Source organism: Furipterus horrens, unplaced genomic scaffold, assembly GCF_987537825.1.
Source record: "Furipterus horrens unplaced genomic scaffold, mFurHor1.1.pri manual_scaffold_5, whole genome shotgun sequence".
Taxonomy (NCBI): Eukaryota; Metazoa; Chordata; class Mammalia; order Chiroptera; family Furipteridae; genus Furipterus; species Furipterus horrens.
Genome location: NW_028327175.1, coordinates 136,598,739 through 136,619,002, shown reverse-complemented (window position 1 = coordinate 136,619,002; position 20,264 = coordinate 136,598,739). Strand labels below are relative to the sequence as shown.

The 20,264-nt window shown below is 38.3% G+C and overlaps 1 protein-coding gene across 2 annotated transcripts in view; it reads left to right on the top strand.

The window, feature by feature from the left end:
• The window catches only part of CCNJ (cyclin J), a 30,035-nt gene extending 9,771 nt beyond the window's left edge, over positions 1 to 20,264 (top strand). For both annotated transcript variants that reach the window (XM_090277921.1, XM_090277922.1), the window contains exons 3-6: positions 8,510 to 8,720; positions 16,192 to 16,491; positions 16,579 to 16,738; positions 17,429 to 20,264. In XM_090277921.1, coding sequence (XP_090134047.1) covers positions 8,510 to 8,720; positions 16,192 to 16,491; positions 16,579 to 16,738; positions 17,429 to 17,840 — 1,083 coding nt within the window. In that variant the 3' untranslated portion in view covers positions 17,841 to 20,264. The remainder of the gene's footprint in view (positions 1 to 8,509; positions 8,721 to 16,191; positions 16,492 to 16,578; positions 16,739 to 17,428) is intronic.

Genomic DNA, 20,264 nt, shown 5'->3' with positions numbered 1-20,264 from the left:
TTGTTATGGCTAGGACTTCCAGTACTATATTGAATAAGAGTGGTGAAAGTGGACATGCCTATCTTTTTCCTGATCTTAAGGTGAATGCTATTAGTTTTTGCCCATTGAGTAGGATGTTAGCCGTAAGTTTTTAGTATATGGCCTTTATTATGTTGCAATGTAATCCCTCTATTCCCACATTGCCAAGAGTTTTTATTATATGTGGATGCGGGATTTTATCAAATGCTTCTTTTGTATCTGTTGAGATGATCCTGTGATTTTTTTTGTCTTTCATTTGTTTATGTGATATGTAGCATTTATGGATTTGCAAATATTATACCAACCTTGCATCCCCGGGATAAGTCCTACTTGATCATGGTGGATGATCTTTTTAATGTATTGCTGGATCCTGTTTGTTAATATTTTGTTGAGGATTTTACCATAGATGTTCATCAGAGAAATTGGCCTATAATTTTATGTCTTTGTTATGTCTTTACCTGGTTTTAGAAATAGGGCAATATTGGCCTCATACAAAGAGCTTGAATTTTTTGGAATAGTTTGAGAAGGTCAGTTGTTAGTTCTTCTTTGAATAATTGGTAATATTCACCTGAGAAGCCATCTGGTCCAGGACTTCTGTTTGCTGGGAGGATTTTGATTACTGCTTCAGTTTCATTAGTTGTCATCAGTCTATTCACATTTTCTGAGTCTTCCTGATTCAGTTTTGGAAGATTGTATGTAGGTTGTCCAATTTCTTGGCATATAGTTGTTCATAGTATTTTCTTAAAATCCTTAATATTTCTTTGGTATTAGTTGTTCTCCGTTTTCATTTCTGATTTTATTTGGGTCATCTTTTTTTTTTTTTCTTGATGGGTCTGGTTAAAAGTTTGTCAATTTTGTTTACCTTTTCAAAGAACCAGCTTCTGGATTCATTGATCTTTTGTCTTTTTACTCTCTATGTCATTTATTTCTGTTCTGATCTTGATTATTCCTTCCCTATATTCACTCTGGGCTTTGTTTGTTGGTGTATTTCTAGTTCTTTTAGGTGTAGCTTGATTGTTTATTTGAGATTTTTCTATCTTCTTTAAATAGTCCTGTAATGGACTATTTTCGCTGTGTACTGTAAGTTTTGGGATCTTGTATGTTCATTTTCATTTTTTCTAGGTACTTTTTGATTTCTTCCTTGATCTCATTGATAACCCACTCATTATTTAATAACATGCTACTTAGCCTCCAGATATCTGAATGTTTTTGAGTTTTTAAACTGAGGTTGATTTCTAGTTTCATGCCATTGTGATCCAAGAATATGCTTGATATGATTTCAATTTTCTTGAATTAATTTTGTGTCCTACCATTTGTTCTATCTTTGAGACTGATTGATGTGCACTTGAGAAGAATGTGTTTTCTGCTGCTTTGGGGTGAAATGTTCTGTAAATATCAATTAAATCCATTTGATCTGGTGTGTCATTTAAACTTGCTGTTTTCTTGTTGGTATTTTGCCGGGAAGCTCTATATATTGGTGATAGGCAGGTGTTAAAATTACCATACAGTGACTGTTGATCTCTTCCTTGAAGTCCTCCAAGATTTTCATTATATATATAGGTGTTCCTGTATTGGGTGCCTATATGTTTACAAGAGTTATAGCCTCTTATTGGGTTTTTGTCTCCTGTTATGCCCTTTGTTTTGAAGTCTATTTTGTCAGGTACGTGTATTGTTACCCCAGCTTTTTTTTAACCTTTATTTGCATGGAATATTTTTTTCCATTCCTTCACTTTCAGCCTGTGTAAATCTTTTGTTCTGTGGTAGGTCTCTTGTAGACAGCATATATACGGGTCATGTTTTCTTATTCATTCAGCTACCCTATGTCTTTTTATTGGAGCATTTAATTCATTTACATTTAAGGTTATGATTAATAAGTACTTATTCACTGCCATTTTTTCCTTTGTACCTATGTTCCTCCCTCTCTATATTTCTTCTTCTTCTTACAGCATTTCCAGTAACATGTCTTGCAATGATGGTTTGGTGGTAGTGAACTCCCTTAGCTTTTGGTCTGAGAAGCTCTTTATTTTCCCTTCAATTTTAAATTATAGTATTGCTGGATACAGTAGTCTTCATTGCAGATACTTAATTCTCATTACTTTGAATACTTTCATCCCCTTCTGACCTAATGTTACTTTTTAGAGAAATCAGCTGATAGCCTTATTGGAACTCCCTTGTAAGTAAGTAACTGTTTTTCTCTTGCTGCCTTTAATATATTCTCTTTGTGTTTAAACTTGCCATTTTAATTATGATGTGGCTTGGGATGGGCCTCTTTGGGTTCATCTTGATTGGGACTCTCTCTCCTTTTTGAACTTGTGTGACTTTTTCCTTTACTAGGGAAGTTTTCTACCATTATTTCTTCAAACAGGTTTTCTATCCCTTGCTCACTTTCTATTCCTTCTGGTATCCCTATGATGCAGATGTTGTTACATTTCATGTTGTCCCAAAGTTCCCTTAGACTGTCCTCATTATTTTTAAGTCTTTTTTTCTTTTTGATGCTCTTATTGGATATTTTGTTCTGCCTTGTATTCCTAATTGCTGATTTAATCCTCTGCTTCATCTAGCCTGCATTTAATTTCTGCTAGTGTATTCTTCATTTTAGGTATTGCATTATTCATTCCACTGGTTCTTATTCATAGTTTCTAAAATGTCCTTTTTCATACTGATGTAGTTCATACTAAGTTCCTTGAGCATCCTTATAACCGTTACTTTGAACCCTGTATCTGGTAAGTTGCTTGCCTCAATTTTATTTATCTCTTTTCTGGGGATTCCTTCTCTTCTTTCATTTGGAAGTTGTTTCTTTGTCTCCCCATTTTAGCTGTCCATTTTTGTTTGTTTCTATATGTTAGATAGATCTGCTTTGCCTTCCTCTCTTCATGGGGTGATAGGAGTACTATAGGACCCTGTGATGCAGTCTCCTGGATCTCCTGAGCTGGATACTCTAGGAATGCCACTTGTGTGGCTTATGTGGGCTTTCCTGTTGTATCTGGGTCTTGATTGTTGTTGGCTCATTTGTTGGTGGGATCTCCCATCTGGCTGGCCGACTGAGAGGTTCAACACCTACTACGTTTTGTATGCTGTTGTACAGGTGCTGACAGAACAACAATAACAACAACAACAACACAAAAATATCCCCCCAACAACAGCAGCAAAATCAATGGCAAAAGAGCGAAGAATAATAAAAGTGAAAAGAGAAATAGAATAGTAAAAGAAGAAAAAAAAGAATATGAGAAGACCAAAGAGAAGAAAAATGATTATGAGAAGAGAGAAGGAAGAGAAACGATAAGAGTAAAGAATAAAGACAATGTCAAGATGGCGGGTAGGTAAATATGGCTCACCTGTTTGTACAGCCACATCAAAATTACAACTAAACTACAAAGCAATCATTATTCAGTACTTCCAGGAACTGAAATGAATAGAAGTCCTACAACTATAGAATTAAAGAAGAGACATTATCAAGACTTGTAGGAGGAGTGGAGACATGGAATGGGCTGGTCCCACATCCATGTGTGGTGGATGAAATCAAGGAGGGATATCTCAGGAGTGAGGGGCCCCAGCCCAGGGTTCCAGTGCGAGGAAGATAAAATCCCATAAAACCAGTGGGGATTGAGACTGGAAGACAGAAACTTCTGGAGACCCAGGAAGTTTCTCTTAAAAGGCCCATTCATGGACTTACTTGGACTCGTTCTCTCTGAGATCCAGTGCCGGGTCAGCAACTTGAAAGGCATCAGAGGAATATGGGGAGGAACTGAAGTGTCTGGCATCAGGGCAAGCGCTGGGGGACATCTTTGTCCTAGACAGAAGTGCCAGCAAATGCAATTGTTCCTTTGATTAGCCCTACCCCAACAGAGCCAGCAGGCAGACACCATCACCAGGTGAGACTCTGTCACCTGGCTCACACTGATTGTCCCACCCTGGTGATACCCTGAGGCTCAACCACACCAAACTTTTGGGCCCACCCAAGCTATTTCCAGTGGCTTTTCCATATGAATGGCTTGTCTTGGCTCATGCTTTAGGTTTTTCTAAATTCTCTTTTAAAAAGCAGCATCTGGTCTCAGTGAGCCCTGTATCTCTCACTAAGCAGCCACAGGCCAAGCTCTAGCAGTAGATGGCCTTGGTTCACAGCTTGGCCTTGATTGAGCACCTCCAAGACAAGCACAAGTGGCAGCCATCTGCAGATCGCTTTGTAGCATATGCCGGGTACCCCAGACAGAACATAGACAGTGGCTGACCTTGGCCTACAACCCTCAGGAGGCACTAGGTCCTGCACATTCAGTGGACAGCTACATACCATGTTGGAGCACTATCACCCAACTACCTCCACAAGTGACACACTCAACGGGCAGACTCAACAGGCACCAGAGCCCTGCTAAAGTAAGTCCTGTTCTATGGAGTGGGTTCCTGCACAGCTGATGCTCTGCAGTGGTCAGAAGTTGAAGGCCAGTGGTCACAGCCAGTGCTTGCAGCTGATCAGCCAGGTAAATCCTTCCCATTGACCTGCAAATAGCAAGTAAGGCTAAATTACAAGAGGAGGGTACACACAGCCCACACAGTGGGCATACCTTGAGTACCCAGCTTGGGTGATAGGTGAGTCCATGCCACTGGACCCTACTGGACACCTACTACATTAGGCCACTCTCCCAAGCCAGGGAGTTATAACAGCTCTACCTAATACATAAAAGCAAATACAGGGAGGCTGCCAAAATGAGACAAGGAAAATGGCTCAAATTAATGAACAGAACAAAACTCCAAAAAAGAATTCAATAAATTGGAGATAAACAATCTGCTAGATGCAGAGTTTGAAACACTTTATAAGGATGTTCAATGTACTTATGGGAAGAATAAATGAACTCATAAAGAACTTCAATCTTTAAGAAAAATGAGGATGGAGTAAGAAGCCTCTGGGCAACTAAAAGAGTACCAACATTTACATTATGGGAGTGCTAGAAGGAGAGGAGAAAGAGCAAGAACTTGGAAACCTGTTTGGAAATAATGACAGAAAACTTCCCTAACTTGGTGAAGGAAATACAAGTAGACATAAAAGTCCAGTAAGTGCAGAGAGTTTCAAACAAGATGAATCCAAAGAGGCCCACACCAACACATTATAATTAAAATGCAAAAGGTTAAAGACAAGAAGAGAATAAGAGCAGCAAAAGAAAAGCAGTTAGTTACATACAAGGGACCTCCCATAAGATGTCAGCTGATTTCTCAACAGAAATTTTGCAGTCTAGAAGGGATTGGCAAGAAATATTCAAATTGATGAAAAGCAAGATCCTAAATCAAAATTACTCTACCCAGCAAAGCTATTATCATTTAGAATCAGGGGACAGATAAAGAGCTTCCCAGAGAAGAAAAAGCTAAAGGAGTTCATTATTACCAAACCAGTATTATATGAAATGTTAAAGAGTCTCCTTTAAGAAGAAGAAGAAGGAAAAAAAAGCAAAAACAATAAAATGGCAATAAATATATATCTATCAATAATTGGATCTAAAAAACAAAATAAATGAATCATCGATACAGAGAATGTTTTGATTGTTGCCAGATGGGAGGCAGGTCAGGGGGAATGGGAGAAAAAGTTGAAATGATTAGAAGTACATATTGGTTATTACAGAACAGTCATGGGGGTGTAAAGTACAGCATAGGGAATATAGTAGCCAAAAACTATATATGCATGGCCCATGGACATGGACAATGGTGTGGGGATTGCCTGAGGGACTTGAGAAGGTTTAGGTGGAGGGGGACAAAGGGGAAGAATTGGGACAACTGTAATAGCATAAATAATAAAATACAATTTATATTTTAAAATAAGTAAGGAATAGAAAGAGGAAAGCGGCAGAAAAGAACAAAGAAAGAATTTAAAAATAAGGAAAGGGGGGAAAATGGGGTAAGAAAAGAGATCAGTAAAATAAGAGATATGAAAGAAAAAGTAGAGGAGAAAAGAAAAATAGAAGAAAAAGAAAAAATAATGGAAATAATGAAAATGACAAAGTGAAATTCATCTCAGCAGAATTTAGTTCCTGCCTGTCCAGTTCTCGTTTTGAGTATGGCTCTGATGCTGCCTGAAGCTGATGTAAGCCAATGTCAGATGCTGTCCATGTCTAGCTCTTAGCAGCCTGTTCAAAGCTACAAGCAATCTAGTGTTTGTAGCTGTCTCCTCAGGGCTTGGCTATGCACAGGATGGGCGACACTGCTGCAAGACTGGCTTTTATCAGCACAGGGCTCGGTGGGTCAACAAATGTCACAAGGCACTGCAGGATCTACCTCCACCTACCTCTTCCTGGTGGCTGCTGTCAGTCTTAGTCTAGTTACTGACCCAACTGTTTCTGAGAGGCCTTCTGGCAGTCAGGAGGATGGGACCTCTGGATCTTCTCCGAGAGGTGCCTTTCAGACTTCAGTGAAGATGGTGGGTGTGTTCCCCTGCACCCTAGCCACACATCTGAGTCTGTTCTAGATTATTTCCCTGAACTTGGCAGGGTGGAGCCCCTAGTAGGAAAGTAGGTGAGGCCTCCAGAGCCCAGAGTTTGGGTCTGCCAGAAGCCAGGAGGTATTTCCTGTGGCTCTCCCATGATGGGGAAGCTCCAGTCTGGTTCCCAGGAAAGTGTGTGGAATGGCCACACCCTAAAGCCAGTCTCTTAACACCTCCTGAGTCTACTATCAATATTGCTGTTTCCTCAGCAGGGGTTCAGATGCAGTGTGGGAGGGAAAAAAGATTCAGGGTGGGGCAAGCCAGTATCCCACAGGGTTTGGTAATTGTTTTTTCCCTGGGCAGTGCTTGCTTTTCTCAAGAAAAATGGTTGCTGCTGTATAGAGGTATGTTCCAGCATAGAAATCCCAGCAGCTGCTCCCCTGGGTCTCTTCCCAGTGCCTCCCACTCCAGATTTTCTTCAGGTGATTCCAGTCTGTGCCACCTTCTCTTTGCCATAGCCCAAGGAGAGTGAGTGACTATGAATGAAAAATCTGTGCTTTGACCCCTTAAAAAAAAAATGGCCTTGTCTCCAGCAGGATCCATGTCTCCCCTGCACACACAAACTTCATGGCCTTTCACCAGTGGATGCTACATAGCACTGGCACTCTGTGCCTGGGAACCCAGTCTGGGGTCCAGGCTTCACTCCTCAGGGGGAAGCTCCCACAGCTGTGCTGTACCCTCAGCCTGCCACCCATGGGAGTGGGCCATTCCTTTTTTTGTCCCTGCCCTTCTTCCCAGTCTCGGGGTGGTTTCTGCCCGTCCTTGGTTTGAAGTCTTTTCTTCAGTTCGTCTTTGCTTGTTTTTTTTGGTGGTTGCTCCCCTCTTTATTTTCATTTCCAGTGTGGCTCTGGGAAGAGGTGTGAGAAAGATCCTCCTATTCTGCCACCATCTTGCAACCCCTCCCCCAAGAGTTCTTTACATAATCTGTATATTAACTCCTTATCAGTTATATGATTTGCAAGTATTTTCTCCCATTCTGTGGGTTGCCTTTTCATTTTGTTAATAGTGTCCATTGTCGCACAAAAGATTTTCATTTTGTAAAAGATTTTATTTATTTATATTTTTAGAGAGAGGGTAAGGGAGAGGAACATCTGTGTGAGAGAGGAACATTGATTGGTTGCCTCTCCTAAGTGTCGTGACCAGGGACCAAACCCTCAACCCAGGCATGTGCCTTGACAGGGAATTGAACTGGTGACCTTTAGCTTTGCCAGACATGCCCAACCAACTGAACCACACTGGTCAGGGCAAAAGGTTTTAATTTTGATGAAGCGTAATTTATCTTTTCTTTTCCTGTGCTTTCAGTGTCCCATCCATGTTATTTCTATTGTGATACCTGATTAGGTTTAGTATTGCTCTTATGCTCATCTCATAAAATGAACTTAGAACCTTTCCATCTTTCTCTGTGCTCTGGAAATACTTTAATAGATAGAAACTTTCTGATTTTTAAAAAAACAAGTTTATTTAATTCTGAGATTGAACAGTTACGATGGGAAAAACTTTAGGTCTATGAGAGGATAATGGCAAAACTGCTGAAAGGGAAATATATTAGAAGATACCCGTGAATGAATAGTCACTATCTTCCACATCCCTGCAAGTATAACATAATACGTGACATGCTAGGAGTATATCCCCTTATCTGTTAACCTTCTAACCAAAAGCTTTGAGCTTCTTGGAGGGAATATGCATGTGTGGTATCTTTTAGTTTTGGGCAAGGATGTTTTTCTGAAAACACCTGGAAGGGAAAACAGGATTCTCTTATTAAAACATTTACTTGAATACCTCTATTTCATAAACCAAGAAGAACCTATAATTGGTCATGTCAGAGATGGTTAAGGATAAGAAGAAAAGTTTAAGTTTTAAATGCCATTCATTATCCTTGCACTCAACTTTTTCATTTTATGTTTCACTCAAGAAAAGTGTACTTTAGGCCCTTGTAACACTAACGTATTGGGGAAAAAGTCATCTTTGCATTGTGGGAATATTTCTCCTATAGGCTATATTAACTAAATGTTGTTCCTCTTGATTTAGGAGCTGAAGTTGCCCTCCTACAAAGGCCAGTCCCCTCAACTAAGTCTCAGAAGGTATTTTGCTGACTTGATTGCCATTGTGAGCAATCGCTTCACACTCTGCCCTTCTGCCCGACATCTTGCTGTCTATTTGCTGGATCTGTTTATGGATCGGTATGACATCTCTATCCAGCAGCTGCATTTAGTTGCACTTTCCTGTCTGCTTCTAGCAAGTAAGTATGGATCTGATCTACTCGATTGGAAATTTCTGTTTATAATAAGATAAATTTATGTAGAACTCAGTAAAATATCACCAAATCCCGTTCATTCCAGTTTATGATTATCAGAAAGTTTATGTTGAAAGTTCTACTTGGCACAATAATTCTTAATGCGGCATTAAAATGTGGCTCTAAAGTCCTATTGCTTTTTTTTTTTTTTTTTTTTTTTTTTTTTAGAGAGTGAGGAAGGGGGAGAGAGAGGAAAAAAACACTGATATGAGAGAGAAACACCAATTGGTTGTCTTCTCATATGCACCCAGACTGGGGATTGAACTTGAAACCACCAGGCATCAAACCAGCAACCCCTTGGTTAATAGGACAACACCTTAACAAACTGAGCCACACCATCCAGGGACAGAAGCCTTTTAAAAACATATATGCTTAAGCCTTACAATCCTAAACAGTCTGAAAAAAATGTCTAAGCCATTCCAGATCTACTGACTCAGAATCTGCATCATGGGGCCTGGGTATTTAAAAAATTTTTAAAGTTCCAAAGGTGAGTCTGATGTACCTTTCCAATTGAAAACCATTGCCTTAAAGCAGTGGTTTTCATCCAGGAGCAGTGTGTCCCACAGGGGATTCTTGATCCTTGGCAATGTGTGGAGATGGTTTTGGTTGTCATCACAACCTGGGAGAATGCTACTAACATCCAGTGAGTAGAGGTGGGACAGTCCCCCAAAACAAAGAAACATCTGGCCCAAAATGTCAGTGGAGCTGAGATTGAGAAACTCTGTCTAAAAGGTACCATAATCACCCTGACCGATGTGGCTCAGTTGGTTAAGAGTCGGCCTGCAAAGCAAAAGGTCTCCAGTTCAATTCCCAGTCGGCCCATGCCTGCCTAGGTTGTGGGTTCAGTCCCTGTTCAGGGCACCTACTAGAGGCAACTGATAAATGTTTCTCTCTCACATTGATATTTGTCTACTCCTCTCCCTTCTTTCCTCTTCTATAAATATATAAATTAAGTAAGTAAATACAGAAATAAAACCATACACTTTGTTAGAATACCTTCTACTGACTATGTAATGAGTTAGCTTAAAGAACTGAAGGTTCACATGCAGCTGCTACACTTGTGACAACTTTTGCTTATGCCATAGGCACAACTGTGGAGGTAGGCTGCAAAATAGGATCAGATATTACCATATTTGATCCCAGTGCAAACTGTACTGTTGAGTCTTTTGGTACCTCTTCATCTTACCATCTTCCTGTAACTCATGTCATTGTTGGTACCCCAGCTGAAGATAAAGAGCGTGAGTAATGGAATTGAAATGGAGTTTTTCTTCTTTCAGTAATGTGAAAAGATTGTATTTGATATTGAAGTTGAACCCATTATGTAGTTTTTATATTATTCACGTCATTGCAATAGAAATGTAAGCCCCACTTCAAAGTAGTATTTAGAAATATCTGCTGCCTTCACCTCTACCCTTCACTTGAGGGTTTGGGATTCATTGTGGCTGCTTTCTAAAGAACATTCCCCATACACCCTGCCACCAGAGGTTTTTTTAAAACACATTTGTGCTTTTACTGCAGATAAACTTAAATTCAGGCCTGTGTGCTATCATTCCTGGTACTAATTTTTTCTCTGGTTTTCTTTTCCTACCCTTATTCTTCCTTTGATCTGATAACCTCAACTACTTATTTTGTCTCCTTGAAGGTCTTTTTATAAGTTATTTCAAATCCTTTATAAACACAGCCCTAGTAAAGACTTCCCACTGCTTGTTGGTTAAGGTAGAAACTCCTTAATGTAATATTTTGAACCTTTCATCTGGATCCAGCCACCTTTTCCAGTCTCATCTCCCAACCCTATCCCCATGTACTTTGAACAAAATTCTTACCAGAGTACTCTATTTCCTGACAAATCTACATTTCTTCTTTAATCTGTTGTCCTCTAAGATCCAGACAGATCACTTGCTATTCTTCACCCAGAAAGACAGTGAAGTAATGCTTGTATATTTGTAATTGACCTTTAATTAAGGTTTCTTCATAAGAAGTAATGTGTACAATTCACTATGTGTTTATCACTGGCTATGAAGCCCTTTGTGGTTTAATAGTTTGCATAAAATTGGAAAAACCCATACTTGACACATGAAATTTATGAGTCCACAAACGAAATGGTTTCTTGTTATGCTACAGATGTTTGTTTATCGGTGGACAAGTTTATAGTAGACACTGGAAATCAAATTCTCAAGTTAAGTTTCTTTTAAAATTTGGGATGATTAATGAAAAATAATTTTTTGCTGGCTATGGCCATTACTACTATCCTTTACCACTACCAAGCTCTGCCTTCTCTATACCTGCAATTCTTAAAGTGCGGTGTGGGCCAAGTGGAAGACTCCTCTTGGTACCAAGACTGTGAAATTAGGAATGATTCATAGTTAGTTCATAGACCAATTAACATTTACAACTAAAGTTTACTTACTGGTAACTTAATAAAGTAAGGATTACTAAACTAGATATTCATACATATTACTACCAAAGTTTACCGAGGACACTAAATAATCTAGTAAGATTCTGGCCACCATGCAATGCTTGGGATTGGTTCCAGGTTCCTACAATTTTCACAATTTGGGGAAAGGATACTTTATTCATGACCCATCTTAGGTTGGTTGGAACGGAGTTTTCAAATTGTTCTTGTTTTTAAATTATCCATTACTTTTAGTTTAAGGTCATGATCAATTAATTTTATTGAAGATTATTTTATTTAATCGATGTGGTATTATGTAGTTACTTTTTGTTTGTTTTCGAGGAGCTAGGCTTCAGAATTTGTATTTCTGTGGTTCAAATATGAATTGTTCATCACCTCCTACTGAAAGTCGATACATCCTCCCCTGTCCTACCACCATCCCTAACCCCTCTTTCCCCGAAGAGTGGGAAAGTGATATTGGTATCCCCCTGAGTCACAGCCCATCCCAAGTAAGCAGTGCTCAAAAAGTTGAAGTTGTGAGCTCTATACAGTACAAGGAATCAAAGCAGCTGGCTCTTAGTAGGCACCTGCAATCTCTCCTCACTCCAGTCTGTAACTTTACTACAACAGAAGTGCTTAGGATGCTTATAAATTAGTCCCTATTTCCAGTACCTGATATCTGTGTTATATTTGTGGAGTTCATTCTAGTATTTCTTACATTCTTACACTAATCTTCTTACATTTGGATACTGATGGCAGCTTTCCAATTAGTTATCATAAATTTTATTCAAATAATGCTTCTCTCCTCACAGAATGATTGAATTCTGTATGTCTCCCTTACCCAGTTGCTCCCTGCTTTGGGTTGGAGGGCCTGTTGTATAGAAGTGAAGCATAGTTTACAGCTGACAGTTGGATTCTAGTTATTAAAGAAATTGGGAGGTTGTTGGCAGTTTGGTCAAAGATGGAACACAGCTTCTAAGTTCTAGGTACTTATGTGTATCCAGCTGCCTGAGTGTCTACACTATTAAGAGGTAGAAAGAAAGGGCCTACAGGTTATCTAATTGGAGGGTGATGTGTAATGTTGTAGAGTAGGGATTATAGTGATGGATTGCCTAGGTTTGAATCTCTTGTTAGCAATATGAATTTCAACAACCTTTGAGTCTCAGGTTATTTCTCTATAAAATGAGAATAAAGACTTACCAAATTGTCTTGAGAATCAAGTAGGGTAATATGTTTAAAACCAGGAAGGAAATTTTTTTAAAAGCAGGTAGGAAATTGAAACACAAAAGTTAGCATTGCAGTGATTACTCTTCCATAAATTGTTTCCTGATCTTTGGTCTAGGTTCCTATTCCTAAGGTTCTGGCTCATTCCAGATAAAACTGGTTTATCCTGGGAAATTCTCAAATTCCAACTCTTTGACATGTATACCCTGGCTTTCCTTGGCTTCTGTGATCAGCACTGAACTTGTGAAAGAGCATGGAAGCAGACTCAGATGAGGCTTTTGATAATTTGCTCAAGATCTTAGGTAGCGAAGAAATAACCTTAATGTCGACAGGAAACCAGAAGTGAGATTATAGACTTTTAGTAGTAAAAATTTGTGACAAGTGCTTGTTTTCCCTTGCTCATCAATACTGGGTTGACAGAGCTTTTTATTTTACTTTCTGATAGGTGAAAAATTGTATTTCACAGTTGATTTGATTTACGTCTTAATTTTTAATGAGAATAGAACCTTCTTTTTTCTTATCAATTGTCTCTTCCTATTCCTTATCCATTGTTCTATAGTCTAAAAATTTGTGAGACTTCTTAGTATATATTATGGATGACCTTTTTCCTACTTCGTAATAAAAGAACAGAATCTAGATAGGTTGGAAGAGCTCACAGTGCCATCTGATCCTTGACCTACTACCACATACCTGCCATTCACTGCTGGCTTTGAAAATATGCTGGTTTCCAGGGCTGATCTGAACATTTCTTATATAGGAAAGACAACCTGATAGTTTGTTTCTGTGTCCTCTAATTCTTTATTTTCTGGGAAGCAGACTGAATTTCCAGTGCCTTGTTTCCTGTTTGAGGCCTTTATCAATATAATCACATGGCTTCTGGTATTTCCTTTCACTTGAAGAAACTTTGTTATCTATATGTAGTATTGTGGGTAAATAGGTTTAAAATACCTGTGCACATAGCATTTCTTACAACAAAAACTATGGCTATGAGTGCAAGTACTCTTTGATGCTGTCACACACTTTGAAATCCTTTAATATCTATGTATCTGAGTATTTATATCCCTACATATAATGGAAAAATTCCAAAAAACTTAAGCCTGAATTAAAACCGCAAGTATGATCCTGGCCTGTGTGTCTCAGTTGGTTGGAATGTTGTCCCATAACTGAAACGTTGTGTGTTCGGGTCCCGGTCAGGGCACGTACTGAGGTTGTGAGTTAATCTCTGGTCCTGGCACCAGCGCATGCAATCCCAGTCTGAGTGAATATGGGAGGCAACCGTACTGATGCTTCTCTTGCATTGATGTTTCTCTTTCTCTCTTACTTTCTCCCTTTATCTCTCTAAAGGAAATGAAAAAAAAAAAAGTCCTTGGGTGAGGGTTAAAAATAAATGCCAAGTATGGTATTTAGCAAGTATGCAGTTTATTTTTAACGTTATGAGTCAAGATACAAAGACTTTCACGTTGGTAATAGCTGAGCACTTTTTTAAGTAAAGAAACCCCATATATGCTTAATCATATAGAAGTCTGTCTATTCTGGTAGTTGTTGTCCCATATAACCCAGTGCAATATTTTGGTCTAGCAGTACAGATTTGGGAATTCAAACATATATCTTCCTTCTGGCTTCCATTTTTAGTTTGACTCAGTTTACTTGACCTTAAATGAATTGGCCAATGTCTCTACCGTGGTTTCTTGAGCTGTGAAATTGGTCATATACCATTTTATTTTCAATGTTGAAAGTTGCAAGGAGATAATATGAAACATTCTTGATCCTTGAATTGAACAGTGAATTATGGTATATTAATTTCTTCAAAGGAACATCAAGAATGATATAAACTCATTAGTTTTTAAAATATTTCTTTGAGGTGTCTTGCCAATGTTGGTGCTATACAAATGGCAGGGCACTTTGAAAGCTTTAATGATTCATCTGGAGGAACTGAACTAATTCGTAGGTCATTCTCCTTCTAAAGAATTCCAGTCTGTTATACTCAGAACAGTGGGTTCCTCCTATATCTTTATGCAGTGATGATGCTAGATTACTATGTCATAGAGACCATTTTTAGTGCTTTGAGCGGTCCTAAGTATATACTATTGGGAAAACTTGTGAGATTTACCTCGATGTGATTTGAATTGGGAAGGGCTGTCTAAATTTATAAAAAGTCTGAATTATGTAAGTTTTTTTGATTAACTCCTCCCTTCAGCAATATTCAGTTAAGAGTAGTTTAAGTCTAAAGAAGTTCAAAATTTCTGGAGCAGAAGAGAAATTATTTGCTTCCTCGGGCTTTCTTGAAGCTATGATCTTAGAATCTCCTGCCATAGGACACAAAACCTTCTACCCCAGTTCCCCCTCCCTAAGCAAAGTTCAAGGTAGTCAGCAGTACTTTTTTCCCCCTAGTCCTAAGGCAGGCCAATTTGAACAAAACCCCACTGGCTCCAATGCACTGAGCATTTGGGCTGAGTGACCCTGGCCACTACCATTATTTTTGGAGCAGCTTCAATGTGTGGTGTAACCCCATCTCTTCTGGAAGAGAACCTTCACAGAGAAATTCATCTGGGTTCTACTCCTTTGGCAGTCATTCTAGATCTTCAAAGCATTTTAAATGCATAAAATAAAATTGTAATATTTCCAGGAAAACCAAATATATTGGAATAGTTATAATAGAACAAAAATTTTTATATAATATGTAATATTCTAAACTGTCATTGTGAACAGTGTAAAAGCTATTGTGAGAAAACTATAATCATTGTAATATTACTGTTTTAAACCTTCTCTTAAAATAGAACATACTAGGAAGCTAGAAGGCTTTAGTTATAAACTCCCTTCTTCTGTGGATCACCATGGAATAGAGACCTAAAGAGATTCTATTGGTGCATCTGGAAAATCATAATAGTACTTGATAGTTTGAATTTTCTTCACCCATGAGTTCTAGAAATAACTACAACAAATGATAATATATTAAAATGCTTGCTTGGAATTTAAAGTGTAAGGTGGTACATAGTCTATAAGAAAAATTATTCTGGGGCTGGAGAAGGAACTATTGAATATATTCCTTACTTTGTACATACGGATGAGTACAGTATTTCCTGAAAAAAAGTGAATGCCTTCAAATAATGGAGTTCTGCCATTTTTACTCCTATTCTGCTTTGAGTAAGGGGATATAAAAGTGCATAAAGTATCTTCCCCCGCTCCCCTTTTATAACAGACAGCTAGATTTCTGTTTTGAATTCAGAAAGAGAGGGACAGGTTTTTTGTGGAATGAAAATGCTAGTGTTATATATTCATCCAGTTTTCCCCCTCAATCCCTCTCTCTCCAGAATTGAGATTGTGCTGAAAATATACTGGGATGACAACACTCGAAACTTAGCTACTTTTGATTTCAGATAACTCTGTGACATTAAGTTCTTTAAACTTTCTTCTGTTAAAAAATAAAATAATTCTCTTCCACCAGCCACTACCTGCCCTCCTGCCAAAGAAATTGACTAAACAGATTCAACTAGTGAGATTTGAGAGTTATTTCTCATTGGCACATGTGATTTTTTTTGTTACACAATAGGACTTAGATCAAAATGTTTACATGTTCCAATTTTTTTAGGGGAGGGTGAAGGGCAGACACACTGGGAGAGAAAAAGATACAAATATGACAACCACAGAGTTCTGGCACAATTGTATCTGCCCAAGGTAGGGGAAAGAATATCTTTGGATCTAAATCTTTGTCTTTTAGCAACAAGTTCCATTTAACTGACTAGACCTATACTATCATTTGCCTAATATTGTCTCTATTCCCCCCCCCCCCTTTTTTATAAGGTAAATTCGAAGAAAAAGAAGATAGTGTGCCTAAGCTAGAGCAGCTCAACAGCCTGGGTTGTATGACTAATATGAATCTAGTATTAACAAAACAAAATTTGCTACATATGGAACTATTATTATTAGAGACCTTTCAGTGGAACCTCTGCCTTCCAACAGCCGCCCATTTCATCGAGTATTATCTCTCTGAAGCAGTACATGAAACAGATCTTCATGATGGCTGGCCAATGATTTGCTTGGAAAAAACTAAATTATACATGGCCAAGTATGCAGATTACTTCCTGGAAGTATCTTTGCAAGGTGGGTCATTGTGGATGCCAGTAAGTGACTTGTGAACTTGTGACTTGTGTATTCTGTTGCTTAAGTTCACTTTTGATGTCTCCACAGATTATGCCTTTCTAAATTATGCACCTTCTTTAGTAGCTGCTGCATGTGTGGCTTCTTCAAGGATTATTCTTCGTCTTTCTCCAACGTGGCCTACAAGACTACATCGTCTTACTGCTTACTCCTGGGATTTCTTAGTGCAGTGCATTGAACGGCTATTGATGTAAGCCTCGTTGTTCTGTGTTTGTAATTTGTCATTAATAGTTTCCTTCATGTATAAGAAGCTCTAAAAGCAACTTTTCAAAAGCACAGAGCTTTTATGATATTTGCTCTGACAGCTTTTACTGCCATGAACAAGCTGCTGTAAGAGCAATACTTGATGAAAGGGGAGCCCCTTTGGCTATTATCCAGATAGAGGTAGTCATTGCTAGTATGATTCTGTGTACATGATAAGGAAAGGAGCTGCTCTTGTGTGAACCCATGACTATGAGATCAGTCCAGGCAAATATTGCCTCATTCTTCATTTCCATATCTTTGAATTATTGAGCCCCAGGATGTCACCAAAGTAGCAGCCACATTTAAGTGGTTTTGGTGTTTTAAATATGAATGTGATGTATACTTGTAGTTTCCTTGAACTCTGTCATCACTTAAGTCAGACTTGCAATCACAGTTATATTGTACTTACTAAGTGCTCCAAAGCTAGACATAACCTTTAAAGCTACCAGTTCCCTAGGTTTGTACCAAGGGAATGAGCTTTTAGAAGGATAAGAGTGAGATCTCACTATTGTTGAAATTATGGTTACAGTGACTGCTATCTAGGTATAGTGTGCAGTCCGTGGAGTCAGCTTTGGAGGAGTTGGAGGTGGTACGTGACTCCTACAAATTATTCTCAAGTAACGTTGTTTCCTTGCAGCGCTCATGATAATGATGTGAAAGAAGCAAACAAACAAAGAGGACAAGCCGTACCTCAGCCAGCTCAACTAAGTGTGTTCCAGACAACCTCCCAGCCCTCACGGCCAGTTCACTTTCAGCAACCTCAGTATCTCCATCAGACGCATCAGACTTCACTCCAGTATCGACATCCTGTATCAGAACAACCAAGCTGTCAGCAGATTGTATCTACCACACACACCTCATCATACACACTACAGACATGTCCTGCTGGCTTCCAAACTAGTGTTCAGGGCCTGGGACACGTGCAGACTGGTGTTGGGATGTCACTGGCAATACCGGTAGAAGTTAAGCCCTGTCTAAATGTTTCTTATAATCGGAGTTATCAGATAAATGAACATTACCCTTGCATTACTCCATGTTTTGAAAGGTGATTTTTATGTGAGGGTTAACGCCTGATCCAGACTGTTTTGTGACTTGGAGCTCTGGGATAAGCTTTTTGTAAACTCCTCTAAAGGAATTCAAATTGCATCAGAACTCTTCAAATAGCAGCACCAGGAAAACTGAATATCACTTTGAATGCACCACGAATACCTGGGAGAACTAAGCAAACACTGCAAACACTTTAATAGTATGTACGTCAAATTCTGTTAAATCCCTACATGACAAAAATTTCAGGCCCTGGCTGATGGTCCAAATATTTCAAAAATATTCAATACAACAGAAAATTTGGACAGACTCCATCCATTTTGCTGTTTTGAGATTTGACCTGTGGTTAGGCTCTGGGCCCAATATTGGCTTGTATGTCAGAGATTAATGTTTGTCTGTGGACTTGCCAAACAGTCTTTTTATGAAGGAAACATACAGTATTAATTTTTGAAGAGTTCCTTTTTTTTTATTCTGTAGTTTTGAGTTATATTCTAATCCACAAATGAATTTTTGACTACATTTAAAATTATGAATCATTATGCTATACTGATCTGTGCAGTTAAAAAGAAATTTTTTTAGGTGATTCTGTATAACTTCCTGTCACAGAATATATAGGTACTTGGATTTATGTACTAAAATTAAGGGTGGAGTAGATCTCTTAAAATCATGGCCATAAATTTTTGTTGCTTTTTTCCCTAAATGATCAAGCTCAAATCTTTAGAATTAAAACACATTTAACTCAGGGAATTTGTACTACTTGGAAACATGTGACTGTAATGCAACATGTTTTGGGAATGTTATAGTATGAACTACCTTTATAACGTAGGTTAAATACTCCTGCTAGGATGTATTTTCAAATGAGAACATAACTGTAGTTTAGAATGACCGAAATGGTGGTTTCTATCATTCACAATACATATATAGGTTTTGCATTTCTCGGTGCAATCAATGATTTATACTCAGATTTGATTTTACTGTAAAGTTTTTTCAAGGGAAGTCATAACTATAAAATGTCATTACTAGAATTAAGTCCTGTAGTTTTATTTTTTAAGTGGAATGTGGCAAGGGTAGTTCTCAGGTTGTGCTAGAACAGCACTTTGTCAATGAAGACAGGTTTTATAGGCAACCGTTGTATCCAGCTAGCTAGTCAGTATAAGCAGGCAGAAGTATTGAATACTAAATTTCAGTAGCAAGTTTCAATAGATTGGCCCCAGAAACTGCCCTGGGACATTTCACTGTACTGGTAATGAATGAAAACAGCAATAATAAGTCATTACAGCAAAGGCAATTGCGGAGGGCGGGTAAAGAGTTTGGAGGGAATAAACGTAAAAAGTAAAAAAAAATATCGTGATAACTGAAACTATACATTGTGCTCTTATCTGTGGGAGAACAGAGATTTGGTGGAGGGAAGTTTTCTGATTTAAAAATTAGTTAAGTATGTCGTTTTGTTTGTATTTTTTTAAAGATAGCACTTGAATAGAATGGAAACTGCGTGGCAGGTGTGAGCTGCCACAGTATGCATTGAAGACAAACTTATTATAAAGATGTTGTGGGTATGCAGCAGGAGTCTCAATAATGAAGCCAAATGGCTTCTGTTAGGAAGGGAAGGGACTCAAAAACTGATCCAGATGGCTCCAGTGGAAAAGTGTCGGTGGGTGGCTTCTGCCAGAGTGAATTCTTAGAGAATGTCCTTTCCTTAAAACAAAGGTAACTTTTTTAATGACAGTACATAGGGCATGATGTGAATTTATTAGTCTGGTAGATAAGAATTTAAAAACCACTCAGGTAAGAACACTCACATGGCAGTTTTCAAGCATGAAGATTGTTTTCTGAAAGCATCATCATTTTTCCTCTTTATAGAAGGCTGCTTATTGGATTTTGGTAGTTCTTACCTCAAGAGAACTTGAATTATTTTGGGGAAAGTGGGTTCAAAAGAATATATCTTTCATATTCACATTCAGAACCCAGCAACCTGGAGTCCAATTTTCAGTATTTTAACTACCTCAATAATACTATGAATGTAAGACATTGGGATAGAGATCCCAACTTGAATTAACAACTGGTGCCTATGGTAATTTAATGTATTGTCAAATGCTTTTATTGATTGGTTTAAATGTCATTCTTGTTATAGGATATGCCTTTTTAAAAAGCTTATAACACTCTCCCAGTTTATATTTAAAAAAGCTAAAGAACACTGGATTAATTTTTGGGGGGTAGAATAAAATAATTGGTTACTATTGCTGCATACCCAGGGTGGGGTGGGATGGGATGTTTTGGAGAACCGGGACTATTTTTTAAACATTAGGTTTCTGTATAAATACAACTCACAACTGCTAGCTTTGGGGGATGCGGGTGGGGCAAGTTAATGTGGGTTTCATTTGTTTTAATTTATTGATTAGTCTTTAAAGTAGGTCTTTTTTTTTTTTTTT